The 17,367-nt window shown below is 51.1% G+C and overlaps 3 protein-coding genes across 6 annotated transcripts in view; 1 reads left to right on the plus strand and 2 right to left on the minus strand.

Annotated features, from left to right (window-relative positions):
• CRAMP1 (cramped chromatin regulator homolog 1) overlaps window positions 1-4,570 on the minus strand; it is a 49,377-nt gene extending 44,807 nt beyond the window's left edge. For 2 of the 3 annotated variants that reach the window (XM_069029391.1, XM_069029389.1), the window contains exons 1-2: window positions 2,543-2,684; window positions 1,724-2,073 (exon numbers count right to left, since the gene is read on the minus strand). In XM_069029391.1, coding sequence (XP_068885492.1) covers window positions 1,724-2,073; window positions 2,543-2,583 — 391 coding nt within the window. In that variant the 5' untranslated portion in view covers window positions 2,584-2,684. Of the gene's footprint in view, window positions 1-1,723; window positions 2,074-2,542; window positions 2,685-4,250 lie in introns of those variants that run through there. The other variant, XM_069029392.1, reaches the window with a different exon arrangement.
• Window positions 4,571-4,846: 276 nt separating this feature from the next.
• On the minus strand, window positions 4,847-5,584 carry LOC138118919 (uncharacterized). The gene has a single exon (XM_069030248.1). It carries the CDS (start codon window positions 5,582-5,584, stop codon window positions 4,847-4,849), a length of 738 nt encoding a protein of 245 aa, XP_068886349.1.
• A 5,948-nt stretch (window positions 5,585-11,532) lies between these two features.
• The window catches only part of IFT140 (intraflagellar transport 140), a 114,757-nt gene continuing 108,922 nt past the window's right edge, over window positions 11,533-17,367 (plus strand). For both annotated transcript variants that reach the window (XM_069030107.1, XM_069030108.1), the window contains exons 1-2: window positions 11,533-11,595; window positions 16,759-16,934. In XM_069030107.1, the coding sequence (XP_068886208.1) occupies window positions 16,788-16,934 (147 nt within the window). In that variant the 5' untranslated portion in view covers window positions 11,533-11,595; window positions 16,759-16,787. The remainder of the gene's footprint in view (window positions 11,596-16,758; window positions 16,935-17,367) is intronic.

The following is a 17,367-nucleotide window of genomic DNA, read 5'->3' on the forward strand; positions in this document are numbered from 1 at the left end:
ATCTGACAACACGGTACAGTGATTGCAAACACGATCCATGACTCGTTACTGAGATAATATTTTCTGTTCTGTATGTAATTTTCTTAAGGTTGTTTTGGAATCTGAATTGCAAAAATGAATGAAAGTTCTTTTCCTATTGTGTTGATACTCTTAGTTAAAAATCATTCTGCTGTTCTAGAATACGAAATAAACGTTTATGTACAAATACACCAACATGAATATACGCTTGCACAAATGTATGTATTTGTTCACACATGTATGCATTTCCAAATCAATGGAATAATTTCAAATGGACATATTCAACTTGCGAATCATGTACAAGACGTATTTCAAAGAAACACCTCCTCGCATCTAATACTATTTACAATCCTGGAATTAATTATACGTAGCTAAACACTCCTGAGTATTTCATTTGTTTGTTTATTTGGTTTCATGCAACTGGAAGAGAAATTAGGTAGGCCTTTGTGTTCTGTCCTCTACCACCAACACAGAGTTTTCATTGAACATTCAAGATATTAAAGAGGGCTTACTAAAGTATTTAGAAATACTTTGTCAATCATACCAACTGTCAAGCAACTGAGTTCAAGAACTTTTTTGTGATATGACAATAACTAAAACATCCCAGTTTGCACTCCTTTATTACTGCAACACAAAACTATCATAACTATAGTGTTTACGTAATGCCCAGCACGTGCACACCCCTGTTACGGACAAGAGTGTGGTAACCTCCAAGACACATTCATGCTACATGGAACTACAGTTCAATTTAGCAGACGAGAGTAAATTCTATCATTTTAAAAGTTGATGCAATCTTTTGAGTGCTGTTTTTCTCAAAAATTTATAGAAAATAACACTTGAGTACTTTAGCACATGATATCCAAAATTAGGCTCAAGTACAGCTCAAATGCAGTGCTAAGATGTCATCCAGTCACTGCTGAGCACACACAATGGCACCAAAATATTCAAATATCCCTGCTGCTTTCCAGCCATTCAAGGTAGAAACAGCTCAAAAAAAACCCCAAAAAACAACTAATTCTTGTCTCCAATGCTAAAGTGAAAAAGCAGGTGTGTGTATGTCTGCACCTACAGACTTTCAGATACAAACTAATCTTAATAAAAACTCAAATCACACAGAAATGCCCAAACTGGTCCGAAACAGTAAAACAGGATTTGCAAAACCTTAGAAACAAATATGTCAATATGTGTATTTCATTGCTGTTTCCAAAACAGTTATTTGGATCATAGAAATAATTGGGGGAAATCACCCATGTTCTTGTGAGTTGTTTTTTTTTTCCTTTGCTAACTAGCACCCAGTCAGTATTTTGTTATTATCCAAGAACAGAATTCAGAGTGCAGCCCCCTGATTACACAGCTAGCTAGAGTATGATTTCCTAATCAAAATACAGGAATTTCCCAAAACTTGAGAGAGATGAAATAAAGACATTAAAGATTTGCTTCATAATGTAGAAATTTTCCTTCTCCACATAAATATCCAAACCCCCCATTTCTGAAAGTGCAGAGAGGACAGTGGGCAGTAGAGAAGCTGAAGCCTTGGGACACAAAGAAGATTTCAGCCATGAGAAACAAGCCCCAAAACACCCCCCCAAAACCAAACAAAAGATGGCATCTACAGAAGGAGAATGACAACCCACAGCCCCACAGGTGCCTCCCCTCTTTGCCATCCTCCTTGTCTGCATGTTTTTAGGGTGTCAAAACACAGTACCTTTGCCTTTTCCGGCAGTGCTGCTGCCAACAGAGGAGGATGCCTGGGAATCCTTCTTCAGTCTCTTGCTCTGAGGTCTGACGCTGGACCTGAGAAAATGATGCTGGTCCTGGCTCTGGGAGGGCTGGAGAGAGGCCGGGGCTGGTGACAAGTTGGGGTTCGGTGTGGGGCTGCTGGTAGTGTTGCTGTTAATGATCTTCTCTTCTTTCTTTGTGCTGCTGCTGCCTGGAGCTGCCTCTCCTCCTCCTCCTGCCCCTTCTTCTTCCAGGGACTCCTCATCTCCTCCTGCTCTCTTGCCCAGCTTTTTCACCCCTTCCTCCCCGCTGCTCTCTCCCAGTTTCACTGTCATCCTGCGGGGGAGGAGAGGGAGAAAAGAGCGGGACACACAGTCAGGCCGGGGAGCCCCCCGGGGAGGCAGAGAAACCCCTGGGCTGAGAGGGGAGAAGTTTAGCTGCAGAAATTCCTCTCAACATGGCCGCCGTTGTTTGTTACTAAATCCCCTTTCGTTTGCTGTCCCGACCCAACAACCTGTGCCGAGGGCGGGAGGGGGAAAGCCCCGCCACAACCCCCCCCAAACCGGCCCAAACGGCAGCCGGGGCCCCCCGGTAGCCCCCCGACTCCGTCCCGAAGGGCTCCGAGCCGCCTTTGGCCGAGAAATCGCCCGGCCAAACTCGGGCGTGTGGCAGCGCTCGCCAGCGCCGGAGGAGCGGCAGCCGCTGGGCCGGCGGAGCAGAACGGAGCGGGGAAGCGCTGCTCCCCCATCCCATCCCATCCCACCCCTACGCGGGTCCCGGGCCCGGGGCTCTCCTCTCTCCTCACCGCGGAGCCGCGGCCCGGCCCGCCGCGGGGGGGGGATCCATGCTCCTGGATGCGGCGGCGGCTTCTCCTCCTCTGTGTGTGTGTCTGGGGCTGGGACTGGCCGAGGCTCCCGAGGTTCCCGCTCCCCTCCGCCCCCACCCCGCACCTCCCCGCGCTCCTTCCCGCCGGGCAGCCCCGACCCCGCCGACGGCACCACCGTGGGCCGGGTCTGGGCTGTCACCGGGAACGGGCAGGGACCGGCTCCCCAAGTCGGCACCCCTGGCCGCCGCCTCTGCTGGGGGAGAATCAATGCCACCCCATTTTTTTTTTTTCTTTTCTCTCTCGCTCTCTTTTTTTTTTTTTTTTTTTTTTTTTTTTTTTTAAATTTGGAGGGCAGTAAACTCCGGAGGCACCTGCAGCGGTTGTGAACCCTCTCTTCGTTGCTCCCGGCCATGCAGAGACCTTGGCCAAGCAGGGCAGCCCTGAACCCTTGTGTGTCAAGGGAGCATCCCCGGGCTTTCAAAGGCATCTGTCAACTTTCAAACCTGACATTGATGACCACTTCCTGTGCTGACTTCACAAATCCTCTCAATTCTGAAGGTTTTTTCCAAATACTTGGAACAAAATGCTTAAGGCATCAAATCACGTTACCTGTTAAAACCCAGCAACTGTTTTAGTTTTTCTTAAAGAGTGTAAAAATATTACTGACAGCATATCTAAAAGAAGTCAACTTCCAAGAAAGAACCAGTTAGAGCACCCAGCAAGGAGCAGCACTTGGGATGCAGCTGCCTTGTCAGCATGGCAGGAGCCATCATCCAACTTCCATCTAGGGAAAAGATAACCAACAAGAGGAGGAAATTCTGAATATCACAAACAGTGGAATGACTATGGATTAGGCTGACACCAGGACAATGAGGTTCAAAATAAAGGAGATGCATCAACATGATAAGGCATACAAACTCAGGAGGGTACTGATTACACGTTCTATTCCCACTATTAAAATTATATTTTTCCCTCTAATTTTCACCTAAACCCCTGAACCCACCCAGAATTGTGTTGGGGAATGTTTCAGTCTTTGAAAATGCTCAATAAACTGACCTGAACTGTGGATCTAAACGCACAATGAAATTAGGTTATTTATTCACCTGACAGGTCCTTAGTTACAGACTGGTTCTTCACACACCAAAACCTACAGTTTCTAGTTATTTTGAGGACAGAAATCTTCCAATTCTGACTGTGTGTGCTCAAAAACTTCGTGTAAGCAAAGCTTAAATAATTTCAAGCTTGGTTTTATTACTCCAAATTAAATGATGCACCCACCCACTGACATCCCCCAACAATTAGCGAGGGGGAAACAAAGAGACACTCCTTGGGGAAAGCTCCTTACAGGACCCGAGTAGCTCACCCCAGGATCTGCTCCACTTCTCAACTGCTGGCTCCTTCCAGCATTCTGCCTAAGTCCTACGTGCAGTTTCCCCGTTACAGCTGCTTTCGCCTTTCGTTTTCACCTTGTTCTTCCTTTCCCTTTTTCTCCCAAAGTGAATATCTCTTCAGCCTCGCTGCTTTGGTCGTGCACACCCTCATGGCCGTCCCTCCGCTGCCTTCCGTAAGAGCCGCAGCGACGCGTTCCCCAAGTGCGGCCGGCCCGGACGGGAGAGCGGGGCCGAGCCAGTCTCCCCAGGGCCAGGTGCGTCCCGCCCGCAGGCTCCATCCCCCACCCCTGCCTCACCTGCTGCATCAATGCCGTCACGCAGCCTCCGCGTTCCGGCTCCCTCGCCGGCGGCTGCCTCGGCTGCTCCGGCACCCGCAGCCCCAGGCACCCCCGGGCTGTGCCCAGACCCGCCAGCTCGGGAAGCGGCCGGCGCGGAACCCAGCGGCCCTCCCAGTTTTGCTGGCGGCGGCAGCCCCGCTCCCGGCAGTGGGGCCGACCTCTTCCCCGGGCTGCTCCGAAACCCAGCCGCGGTCCCAGCGCCGCCAGGCTCGGCCGGGCTCGGGGCCGCGCTGGGCTCGGGCCGGGCTGGGGCCGCGGCGGTTCCGGTTCCTCCTCGCCCTGCCCGGGCCGGGGGCGGGGCCGCCGCGCGCGGGCCCAGCTGAGAGCGCCGGCGATGCCCGCCCCCCAAACAACGCGCCCCATTGGCCGGCGGCGAGCGGGAGCGAGGCGGGGGCGGGGCCGCGGCCCCCGCGCGAGCCAAACAAAGCGCGGCGCGGGGCGCGTGACGAAAGCTCCGCGCAGAGGAAGCGGCGGCAGCGCGTGTCCGCCGGGGGCGGGGCGAGCCCCGAGATCTGGCTGTGGATTGGCTGAAAGAAACACCCACGGAGAGCCCTCTAGCCCGGCCCTTCGGACGGGGTCCGAGATGCCATTGGGCAGGGGGCGGGTGATTTGCATGTGCCGCAGTACTTGTGGCTGCCGCGCGGGGGCGCTGTGGCTGCGGCTGCGCCGCGCTCGGGGCTGCCCGGCTCGGGGCTCCGCGGCTCGGGGCTCCGCCCGCTTGGGGCTCCGCCCGCTCGGGGCTGCCCGGCTCGGGGCTCCGCGGCTCGGGGCTCCGCCCGCTTGGGGCTCCGCCCGCTCGGGGCTGCCCGGCTCGGGGCTGCCCGGCTCGGGGCTCCGCCGGCTCGGGGCTCCGCCGGCTCGGGGCTGCCCGGCTCGGGGCTCCGCGGCTCGGGGCTCCGCGGCTCGGGGCTCTGCGGCTCGGGGCTGCCCGGCTCGGGGCTCCGCGGCTCGGGGCTGCGCCGCGCTCGGGGCTGCCCGGCTCGGGGCTCCGCGGCTCGGGGCTCCGCCCGCTCGGGGCTCCGCGGCTCGGGGCTGCCCGGCTCGGGGCTGCCCGGCTCGGGGCTGCCCGGCTCGGGGCTGCCCGGCTCGGGGCTCCGCCGGCTCGGGGCTCCGCCGGCTCGGGGCTCCGCGGCTCGGGGCTCCGCCCGCTCGGCGCAGAGCGGGGAGCTCGGGCTCGCTCGCGGTCCGGGGACACCGGCGGCACTGCTGACTCTCGCTCCCTTCGCCGGGATCCCAGGGAAAGCCGTGGGGCCGCTTTCTGTGGAGCATTTGGGGCTATTCCTGGGCTGCATCGGGGAACAAGCGTCCCCCGGTGAGGCCCTTTGCTGGACCAGGGTTTGCTGCCAGGCGTCCTTCTTTTCACGGCGGGGGCTCCTTGATGTTGACTGGTACTTTTACGTGGTGACTTCACGTTAACTGCTAAGCAAGATAATTTTTAAAAATCTTACAACTGATACCGTGTGAGATACTTTTTCCTTTATAACGTGTTTGTGGAAAGAATGTTAGATCATCCTCTTTTTTGAATCTTTATAACTCTCATTGCAGGAAAGGATGCCTTAGTCCTCTTCCGAGGAAAATCTTTGTAAGCTTAGAAATAAAGTCAGAACTGTTTAAACCTCATGGTGGTGTCTAAATTCTGGAAAACTGGGTTCCCGTGGAGTGTGGTGCAAGTAATTATCTATGATGGTAGAACTGGAACATGTCTTGAGCAGTACTGTATCATCACCTGTGAATATGCTGTAAAGTGTATTTGTGAGTAACCAAGTGGACTGCTCTAAATGGAATTTGTTTTTTAAAAAAAGTTTGTCTATCTAGTGTCAAGCTTTGCATTTAAACATCTTAACTGTTCGGGGGTTTTTTTAGAGAGTGTTTTTCAGTTTCATTATAATCTATCACAAGATCGTACAGCTTATTTTTGCTCCTTGGTTTGGTCACAACCAAATTCAACAATACTGTTAGGAAATGATGGATTCTGCATCTCCACTACCAAGTGTTTCCATGGTGCTTTGCCGTGAGATGTGAACTAGAGAGATGTGGAATTATGTTCAGCTGTCCAGTTGAAAGTTTCCATTCCCTCTCTATGTAAATAACTTTCCATGCTTGAATAGCCCTATTGCCTCTAATTGTGAAATTGCTCATGTGTCTAAATGTTTGTGAGAGAAAGGCTGACTGAAAAGGCGTTGGACAAGAGCTGAGAGGCAGGGGCTAGGGTGAGACGTCAAAAGACACTTGAACTTCCATTTGTTCAGTTTTGATCACAACCCCTCCCCACTATTCTGCTTTTACAGACCTGCACAGCTACAAAATGCAAATAATCTTTCAGTGTTTGTTGCCATGGTTTTCTAGGCCAGGCAAGAACATTAACTTGGATTTGTCCCACATACTGTGTATTTTAAGGTGTGAATAACAAATTGCATTTTTACTAGAAATAGAGCACGCAATGCAGAACTATCCAGCAGAAGGACAAAGTTAATACTTTAGGTTTATGTTAAAGTGTTTTTAAGTTTGCATCTAATGTGCATGATCGTTGCGAATTATAACATGGAAATACTTTTCCAAAGATCCTAGATGTAAAAGCCACCAATATAGTGAATGTTCTGTATTTTCCTCTTACATTACTTACAAGCTAGCACATTTCATTCATAATTTATTTCTTCTTAAAAGGGTCTGAAGTTGTTTATTTTGGCAAACAATAATGGAGGATCTTTGCGTTGCTAAAGCAGTTCTTTCCCATCCCAGGTAAGAGGATTTAAATGGAAGGACAGACTGCTATTGTTAATCCCTTATTGCTTACAGAATAGGAAGCACCTAGTCATGTGACTGTTTTGCTCTTGGTGTGTGAGGTCAAGCCCTTAGAGGACGGGAGGAAATGGGCTGTGAGTAACTGCACTACTGCAGTCAGTCCTGGGACTTTAGGGAGTTGGAGCTGTTAGGCATCATTTATGATACCGGGGGCTTGGAACTAGATGATCTTTAAGGTTCCTTTCAACCCAAAACATTCTGTGGCTGTATGCTTTTATGAGAAGAAGGGAAAATGTTAAAATCCAAGGATTCCACATTCACTTGTCTATTTTGTATAATGTCGCGGTTTGACACTGACACAGTGCCAGGCACTGTCCTGGGGTGACGTTATGAAGCCGCTTTATTCCTTACCCGTCCGCTCAACGCCCCGGGACGCCTTTAGGATGGACCCGGGGCGGGAGCCACGGGCCGAGTGCGGGGCGGTTCAACGGGGGCCCAAGGGCTCGGGGGCTCTGGGGCTCGGGAGGGAGTGCGCCGGGAGCACTGGGCTGCTTTTTGGTTTCCTTTGTGTTCCAGCTAGCTGGGAAAAGGTTCTGTTGGTTTTTTTTTTCTTGTTCTTTTTTTCCCTTCCCCTTGCCTCACTGCCTCCCTTCCCTCCTCGCCAGTCCGGAGAGCCTGCGGGGGCGGCCCCGGTGGGCCCGCGGGGTGCCCCAGCTGGTCGCAGCCCGCGTGTCTGTTCCCTCTCCGGGAATTTGTTGTATTTCGAAGTGGGTTTTTTAATCCTGTTCTATCCTATTTTGTTCGTGTGTTAATAAACAGTTTGGTTTCTTTTTCCCACTTTCACTCCTTGTGACCCATTTGTCCATTGACGGAGGAAAAGGGGAGGAACAGTCATTCCGGAGTGTTTCCTCCTGAAGTTTTGTATTAAAAACCGAAATAGCCACCCATGAAAGTTGCTCACTTGCCCTCCCCTGCCGCAGCTGGGCAGAGGTGAGAAAAAGAATTAACGAAGGGTTGATGAGTTAAGAACCAGGAGAAAACACTCCGAGGGCAAAACAGGCTCAACTTAAAGTTGCAAAGTGATTTTATTACTAAAAGAACCAGAGGAGGATAATGAGAAGTGAAATAAGCCCTTAAAACACCGTTTCCCCCTCCAACCCCTCCCTCCTTCCCACTGACAGCGGGTGGGGGGCTTGGTCAGTTCGTCAGCCGAGGGTTTGTTCCGCTGCTCAGGGAGAGGAGTCCTTCCCCTGCTGCCCCGTGGGGTCCCTTCCCACGGGAGACAGTTCTCCCTGAACTCCAACGTGGCTGCCATCTCACGAGCAGCAGCTCCCTGCGACCTGCTGCAACGGGAGTCCCTCCCACGGGCAAACAGTCCTCCAAAAGTGCTGCACCGTGGGTCACTCTTCCACGGGGTGCAGTCCTCCGAGGCCAGGCTGCTCCAGCCTGGAAGCAGGGCCCTCTCTCTCCACCGGCTCTGCCACTGGATCCCAGCCTCCTGCAGGCATCCACCCGCTCCGGCGTGGGCACCTCCCCCAGGGGCTGCGGGTGGATCTCTGCATCCCCAGGGATCCCCAGGGGCTGCGGGTGGATCTCTGCATTCCCCGAGGATCCCCAGGGGCTGCGGGTGGATCTCTGCATCCCATGGATCCCCAGGGGCTGCGGGTGGATCTCTGCATCCCCAGGGATCCCCAGGGGCTGCGGGTGGATCTCTGCATCCCATGGATCCCCAGGGGCTGCGGGTGGATCTCTGCATTCCCCGGGGATCCCCAGGGGCTGCGGGTGGATCTCTGCATCCCCAGGGATCCCCAGGGGCTGCAGGTGGATCTCTGCATCCCCCGGGGATCCAGGGGCTGTGGGTGGATCTCTGCATCCCATGGATCCCCAGGGGCTGCAGGTGGATCTCTGCATCCCCCGGGGATCCCCAGGGGCTGCAGGTGGATCTCTGCATCCCCCGGGGATCCAGGGGCTGCGGGTGGATCTCTGCATCCCCCGGGGATCCCCGGGGGCTGCGGGTGGATCTCTGCATCCCCCGGGGATCTCCAGGGGCTGCGGGTGGATCTCTGCATCCCCCGGGGATCCCCGGGGGCTGCGGGTGGATCTCTGCATCCCCCAGGGATCCCCAAGGCTGCGGGTGGATCTCTGCATCCCATGGATCCCCAGGGGCTGTGGGTGGATCTCTGCATCCCCCGGGGATCCCCAGGGGCTGCGGGTGGATCCCTGCATCCCCCGTGGATCCCCAGGGGCTGTGGGTGGATCTCTGCATCCCCCTGGATCCCCAGGGGCTGCAGGTGGATCCCTGCATCCCCCGGGGATCCCCAGGGGCTGCGGGTGGATCTCTGCATCCCCCGGGGATCCCCAGGGGCTGCGGGTGGATCTCTGCATCCCCCTGGATCCCCAGGGGCTGCGGGTGGATCTCTGCATCCCCAGGGATCCCCAGGGGCTGCGGGTGGATCTCTGCATCCCCCGGGGATCCAGGGGCTGCGGGTGGATCTCTGCATCCCATGGATCCCCAGGGGCTGCAGGTGGATCTCTGCATCCCCCGGGGATCCCCAGGGGCTGCGGGTGGATCTCTGCATCCCATGGATCCCCAGGGGCTGCAGGTGGATCTCTGCATCCCCCTGGATCCCCAGGGGCTGCGGGTGGATCTCTGCATCCCCCGTGGATCCCCAGGGGCTGCAGGGGCACAGCTGCTCCACCATGGTCTCACCACAGCCTGCAGAGGAATCTCGGCTCCGGCACCTGGAGCACCTCCTCCCCCTCCTTCGTTATCACAGAGGCGTTACCATCATCTCTGCCTGGCCCAGCCTTGGCCAGTGCCATGTCCATCTTCAGAGCCATCAGGGACTGACTCTGCCGGACATGGTGGAAGCTTCCAGCAGCTTCTCACAGAAGCCACCTCTGTGGCCCTCCCGCTACCAAAAACCAGGCCACACAATGTTGCATATTGAAGGATAGGCAAATTTCATTTCCAGCTAAGCCTGCACAAGTATGGATAGGTAGTTTAGTTATTGAGAAAAATTCTGTGTAACACTGAACCAGCCAATTCTGAGAGCTGTAAAGTGGTCACTTGAGCAGAGACAGTCAGTGGATTATTTAGGTTATTTTTATTCCAGCCTAGAAAGGGATGATAGACTAGATGTTTTTTTGAGGCTCCAGCTGGCTGTGTATTTCTGACTTGATTGTATCATGTAGTTCAGTAATTTCCACGACAGCCTGGTTGTTTGAGAAAACAAGGCATCTGCACATGGTCTGCTCAAATCCTCAGCTTCTAGTCTGATGATCTCAAGGCTACAGTGAGAACAATCGGCTGGGCAGAGCAAGAGATGAATTGCTGACTCTGCTTTGGGAGTGGCAGCTGAGTGAGCTGGGGTTACTGCATGTCCAAGGATCAACCATGAATAGATGCCATGATTGACTGTTAGAGCTGATGCCTTGTAAGGGAGAAGATAAAAAGCTCCAGGACTGTGTCAGTTCTGCTGCTCTGGTCTATGGGGGTAGCTGACTTGTAACAAGATGGTCTAAAGCCAGTGTTTTGCCTCTTTACCTGAAGCCTGCCCATAATTCTAGAAGATATACAGTTTGTTTCAATGCAGTATGCCTCTCACTGAGTGCTTTTTCCTACTTGCTACCAAAACAGAGGGGTTTTTTTTGTTGTTGTTTGATTGGTATTTTGGTTTTGTTTTGTTTTTCCAGAGTGCCTGTGTATTTGGTAAAGGAAACTGATAAACACCACATAAATTACACATTACACGTGGCCAGTCAATCTCAGAGCATGCAGGAGCTGCTAGTCATAGCTGTACCAGGTGTGGCTGCTTTTCATTTGCTTGCATAGAAGTGTTGTGACTTCAGAGGTATTACAAATGACTGTGGACAGGACAGTGCTGTGAGGATTTGATCTTGAATTTTTTCAACCCTTTTGAAGGCGTTAGGCAGACTTGGCTGCTAGGGCTGGCTGCAGGCCCAGTGGGACCAAGAGCTGAGAATGGAGCTGGGCTGTACCTGACATAGGTTGTAGGTGGGGTGCTGAGGAGGCACAGGGTGGTAGGAGGGCTTTACGGGTTGTCTTCATTTAGATGTTACTATAAAAACTTGGTCATTAAGTTAAAAACTTTTGCCCCCCAAACTCTAAAGAGCCGCTGAGCTCCGGGCCGTACAATTACATATGGTTACGATATGCGTTTCTATCTCACGGAGGTTCAGCTGGGTTGAGCTCTGTCACGGCAGGTGCTTGATAGCATTGGGGGCCGGGAGAATTTGGGGAAGGATCTCGATTCTCGGGGCGGCGGCACAGTCCGTCACCTGCGATAGAAAAAGTTCCTCACAGGTCAATCCAGCAAGGCCTGGAGACGACTCTGGGACTCCAGCGCAGCAGCCGCCACTCGCCGGGACGGGCGGGGCCGCCGCGCTCGGCACTTTCCGCCACTCTCCGTGTGCCGCTGGGCGGCTTCGGCCCTTTCCGCCGCTCCTCGACTCCGCTCGGCAGTTTCCGCTCGGGGCTCGCCGCGTTGTCGGGGTAACGCAAAGCATCGCGGAGCGAGTGCGGCCTGCGGCGCGGGCGGTGAGCGCGGGGCGGGAGAGCGGGCGGCGGGCGCTGCCCACGGGCGGGGAGAGCGGGCGGCGGGCGCTGCCCACGGGCGGGGGAGAGCGGGCGGCGGGCTCTGCCCGCAGCAGCCTGTGGGGTGTCGGCCGGCTCTCCGTGGTTGTGTCTGGGCCCGGCCCGCAGCAACGGGATCGATCGCGGTCAGCCGGAAGTGAGGGGCGCTTGAGCTGCTGCCCGCGGGCGGCGGGAGCTGGGGCGGGGGCCGTCGAATCTGCCCCCGGGCGCGAACGTGGCGACGTGGCCCGCGCGTTTGCCCTCTCGAAGCCGGGGAGTTCGTGGAGCCCCTTGTTCTGTGCCGGCGAGTGGCGGTCACGGCCCGGACGAGGAACCCACGCGGAGTGCGCTCCACTCCAGGAGCTGCCCCATGGCAGCAGCAGCCTGAGCTCGGCCTGGCACAGGCTCCCCACTCCTTCTCCCTCTGTGCGGGTGCAGGATTCAACAGGGTTTTTACTTTATCTGTTTTACAAGTTAGAGAAGACAGTACATAGTCATAAACCATCTTTTTGTAGCACAGATCAGTTTTGTATTATCTTTTTTTTTTTTTTCTGGGTCTGGCTATTTTAAACAATTGCAGATTTTAAAGGCAACATTTCTTATAGGTAGGGATTAAAGGAAAAACCTCTGCTTTTGCTTTGGTAACTTGAGTCTTGTCAGACTCTTGTTAAGGCAACTCGGACAGAGATCCCATTTCACTATGTGTCTGGTGACTGGGGGGCTGGCGAATCCACAGCTCCACAAGTACAGCAAACCAAGTTGCTATCAGTCTCGCTTAAATGTACTGATAACATTGTGACAGAATATAAAAACAGTTCTTTAAGAATTGTTCCCAAAGACAGAATAGCATCTTTTTTTTCCCCCTGAATGTTGATGATTGTTTTGTGAAATATGTGCGTGTGTTCTGGCTCTCTGCTGTCATTTGCAGTCGTTAATGTTGTCTGTACTGTTCAACTCTGTGAATCTCATGAAGTTCAACAAGGCCACATGCAAAGTTCTGCACCGGGTTGGGGCAATTTCCATTACCAGTCTAGTCTGAAAGATGAACAGATTGAGAGCAGCCCTGAGGAGAAGGACTTGGGGTACTGGTGGATGAAAGACTGGAAATGACCTGGCAATGCACACTGGCAGCCCAGATATCCCTGTGTCCTGGGCTCATCCCCACAGCATAGGCAGCAGGGAAGGGGGAAATTCTGCCCCTCTGCCCTGCTCAGGTGAGACCCCAGGTGTATCTCCAGCTCTGGGGCTCCAGCATAGAAAGGATGTGGAACTGGTGGAGTGAGTCCAGAGGAGGCCACAGACATGCTCCAAGATCTGGAGCCCCTCTGCTCTGGAGACAGGCTGAAGGTCTGTGGGTACTTAGCCTGGAGAAGAGAAGGTTCTGTGAACGCCTCATTGCGGCCTTCTAGTATTTTAGGAATCCATTCAGTGCCAGTGGCGGCAGCTCAGGGCGCAGTTACAGTGCAAGCTGCAGGTTGAGCTTTGGGTGGCCAGAGCAAGAGGATGTGAACTGCCGACCCTTTGCATAACAAAGGACATGGAGACCTGTGGCCCAGCCAGGTGAGGGACACTCAGAGACACTCAGCAGCAGCTGACGACCCCCAGACTTTCCTGCCCTTAGACTGAAAGGCTGTAAAAGTTCCTTTGTTTGAGGTTCCACAGCTGGAGATACCAGCTCAAGCTGTAATTTTGTTATTGGACCAAAATTAAATTGTTCTAAAGATCCAGATGTCTGAGACTGCTATGGGAAACCTAGTGTTGAGCTGGTAAGGAAACTTGGTCTGTCTGTGGGGGTGTGGGAGTGTCCCAGCTCAGGGGTGCAAGAGTGACTGTCAGGGTGGCTCCTGAATGGTTGGACAGGGAAGTGGTCTTAAAAAGAACTTAACGGGGGCTTGTAAGAAAGATGGAGAGAGACTTCTTATGAGGGCCTGTACTGACATGATGAAGGGCTAATGATTTAAACTGGCACATGTTAGGTTTAGTTTAGGCATAAGGAAGAAAAGTTTTACTTGCGGGGGTGGTGGGGGAGAAGGCCCTGGCACAGGTTGCCCAGAGAAGCTGTGGCTGCCCCAGCCCTGGCAGTGTCCAAGGCCAGGTTGGATGGGGCTTGGAACAACCTGGGTTAGTGGAAGGTGTCCCTGCCCATGGCAAGGAGTGGATTGACATGTACTTTAAAAGTCCCTTCCAACCCAAACCATGCTGTGATTCCATGAGCTCTAACCATTTTTAAGAATTGCCTGTGGGCTGTTTCAAAAGTGTCTGTCAGATGTATCTAATTTAATTATTGAGATCGGGTATGGGGGCTTGGCCATGTTCTATTTCAAGCCACAAAATGGTTAACTTTTGCAGAAATTCTATTTTTTTGAACCTTGAAAAAATAGAACGTGCAATACCAGAATAGTTTGTAGAGGCAGTGTTACTTGGTTTTCTTTTTCTTTCTTTGAAGACTTTTTTTGAAGAGGCAGCTTTCAAGCTACAGTGTAAATACATGAGCTTGCAGTAAACATGTGAATAATGAATTCCCAAGATCACAGCGAGAAAATGAATGTTGGTTTAATTATTATTATACCACTGAGTAATCCACTTATGTAAGCCATTTATTTATTTGTGTGTAGCAGTCTGCTGCACAATTCTCTGTAGCTACTGTGATGGTGAAGAGTATTTTATATCAGGGGTTGTCCGTAATTTACGTGACAATATCACTGAATCTTGTTTTAGGAACTGCCAGTCTGCCATTTTAAATACACACAGTATTGACTGAAAAATTTTTCTTGCTGTCTCTTAATTCCCAAAGCTGATCAAGAGATGCAATTTGGAAGCTTGGTAAACTTATTTCTGTCATTGAAGGGGACTGAAATATCTGAATAATAATAAGTAATATTTATGACTACAGATGCAAGGAACACTTAAAAGCAGAAAGTGGTTGCTATAGAGAAGGTATTACAGCTGTATGGCTTGTATGATAAAACTGTTATTTCATATGAAATGTGGTTTTGTTTTCATTTAGGCATCGTATATTTTTATTTTAATCTGAAGTGAAATTCTTTAATATTTCAAATTTTGAGTGCGTATAAAGCTTATAGTCAAATATGGACTAAATCCTTCCTCTGTTGGAGGAAAATAAAACAGATAAAATAAGGAGTAAAGTAGTACTATGGGCACAGAACTCTGGAACAGAACTGGAGATGTAAGAAAACTTTTAAAATACATGAAATCAAGAAGAAAAACACTCTAAATTTTATTTGAATGGTTTGTTGGGTGTTTTGTTTGCATGGCAATAAAACTGGACCCATGCTATGCCACTTTGAGAATGCTGAGGATTTTGAAGGATTATGAAAATAAAGGTGAGTGGATCTTGTTGCAAGATGAAATTGTTTGTCCTTAGGTTGACTGCTCTTGTGTCTGCTCTCATGTCTAGTGGTTGATGTTATTCCTTGTATGTGTCAGAGACAAGATACAGAACTGCCAACTTAGTGAACAGGGTTGCCCACCTTTCTAAATAAAGTGCCCAGCAAATTAGTTATTTTAGGTGCTGACAGAAGATTTAAAGAAAAGAGGCCTTAAAAGAAAAGTCTGTTCATGCCCATTTTACATCTCACTGCTGTGCACATATGTGTGCCTGTGGGTTCTGAACTCATCGATTAGCTGTGCAGAAAAAAAAGTCTCTTCCCCTTAAATGTCGCAGGAGTCTTAAACATTTCATGCTTGGGTTGGTTTTTTTTTTGTATGTGTGTGTTTGTTTGTGTTGTTTTTTGGGGGGTTTTGTTTTTCACCAGCTCTTGGCAGGGTTCTGTACCTGGGGAGGAGTAACCCCAGTCCAGGCTGGGGGCTGCCCTGCTAGACAGCAGCCCTGCAGAGAAGGACCTGGGGGTCGCCAGCTGTCCTTGACAAGCCGTATGCCCTGGGGCCAAGATGGCAGATCCTGGGGTGTGTGAGGAAAGGCATTGCCAGTGGATCAGGGAAGGGATCCTGCCCCTCCGTTCAGCCCTGGTGAGGCACATCTGGAGCACTGTGTCTGGTTCTGGGAGCTGGGCCTGTTGGGCCTCACGAAGAGATGGCTGAGAGGGGACCTCATCCATGTCTGTCAGTGTCTGCAGGGAGGGCTCAGAGAATGGACGAGGCTCTGCTCCCTGGGGCCCAGCAATGGGACAAGAGGCAATGGGCAGAAACTAGAACACAGGAAGTTTCATCTAAGTATGAGGAAGAACTTTACTGTGTGGATGACTGAGTGCTGAACAGGCTGCCCAGAGAGGATGTGAAGTCTCCCTCATCAGGGATATCCCAGAATTGTCTGGACACAATCCTATGCCACGTGATCTGGGAGGACCCTGTGTGAGCAGGGAGGTTGGAACACCTGACCCACTGAACACTATGACTGTGATTATTTGCTAGTAATTCAAGGTGTTTTGCTCCATCTGTTTTTCTTTTGAAAGCAAGCTGGTTGGATCTCATGACACAAATCCCAAAGACCACCTCTGTGTATAAATTATTACAGATTATTAGTGACGCCCTCCATTTCTGATGCGCAACTCTGGAAAGGGTTTTGTTCTCATGTTCTTTTCTGTACAACATCAGCACTTAACTATTTTCATTCAAATGTTGGTAACAGTTCCAATGTAAGTAGCAGATAGTGTGATTTGAACTAATCCTGTGTGATTTCAACAGTACAAGCTCCGAAGTGGTGGCAACAGCTGAAACTCTCTTTGAAAGCCCAGACATGAGACTTTACAACACAAAAGTGTTCTGTCTGTGTATTAATTAACATCTTTGGATGTGAAGTACTGGAAGTAACTTTCTGGTAAATTTGGAATTCTTTCAAAGTCTTCTGAAGTAGGCCAGCACAAGCCACTGGTGAGAGACTGGTACCGTCCTATGCACACTGTGAATCTACAGAGTATGAGGCTCAATATTTCTCAATTTTTTTAAAAAAGTACCACTCTGACCTTTCTCATGTCTATGTAGTATGTGTAACAAGATGATGCTGTAGTTTTATGCTCCCCCTATGTTTTAACCCTAGATATCATTATATATAGTGCATAAATTAAATATAATTTAGCATATATGTAGTGTATATGTATTATCTACATAAGCATACCTGTTAGAGATGGTTTTTTTTTCCTTATACAGGTGTGCAGTCTGTGACAGCTCCTGTTGTTATGGCCGTGTACGTGGATCATCGAACAGATGCTCCTGATTCCGTTGCCTCCCCTTCCCATATAGCATGGCACCCACTTCATCCACTCCTGGCAGTTGCTTCTATCAGCACAGCAGCTGGGGGCTGTGTGGATATCTACCTGGAACAGGTGAAAAATCAGCAACTTTGCTTTTGGTCTCAATACAGAGTCACAGAATCACAGGACAGTTTGGATTGGAAGGGACCTTAGAGATCATCTCATACCAACCCCCTGCCACGGGCAGGGACACCTTCCACTATCCCAGGTTGCTCCAAGCCCCGTCCAACCTGGCCTTGAACACTTCCAGAGATGTGAGAGGTGTGTGAGAAGTTACAGCTTCTCTCAGCAACCTTTATCATTGTCCTAATTTAAAACTTCACATTTTTAATCTCTATTTTTGCAGGCTTACTGATCCTCCTTAAATCTCTCTCTCTAGAATTTAATTACTATGTTCTGTGCTATCTAGAACATGACAGATTCATCAGCCACTCATTATATGTAGTTTTAAAAAGGTCTTAATAAATTAAATTGACTTTTCCTTTGAAATTTGATGTCTACAGCC

The sequence above is a fragment of the Aphelocoma coerulescens genome, chromosome 14 (genome assembly GCF_041296385.1).
Source record: "Aphelocoma coerulescens isolate FSJ_1873_10779 chromosome 14, UR_Acoe_1.0, whole genome shotgun sequence".
Classification (NCBI taxonomy): Eukaryota; Metazoa; Chordata; class Aves; order Passeriformes; family Corvidae; genus Aphelocoma; species Aphelocoma coerulescens.

Bases quoted from the DNA above. Each gene is read 5' to 3' on its own strand.
- LOC138118919 (XM_069030248.1), bottom strand. From the start codon at position 5,584: ATGCAGCCCAGGAATAGCCCCAAATGCTCCACAGAAAGCGGCCCCACG.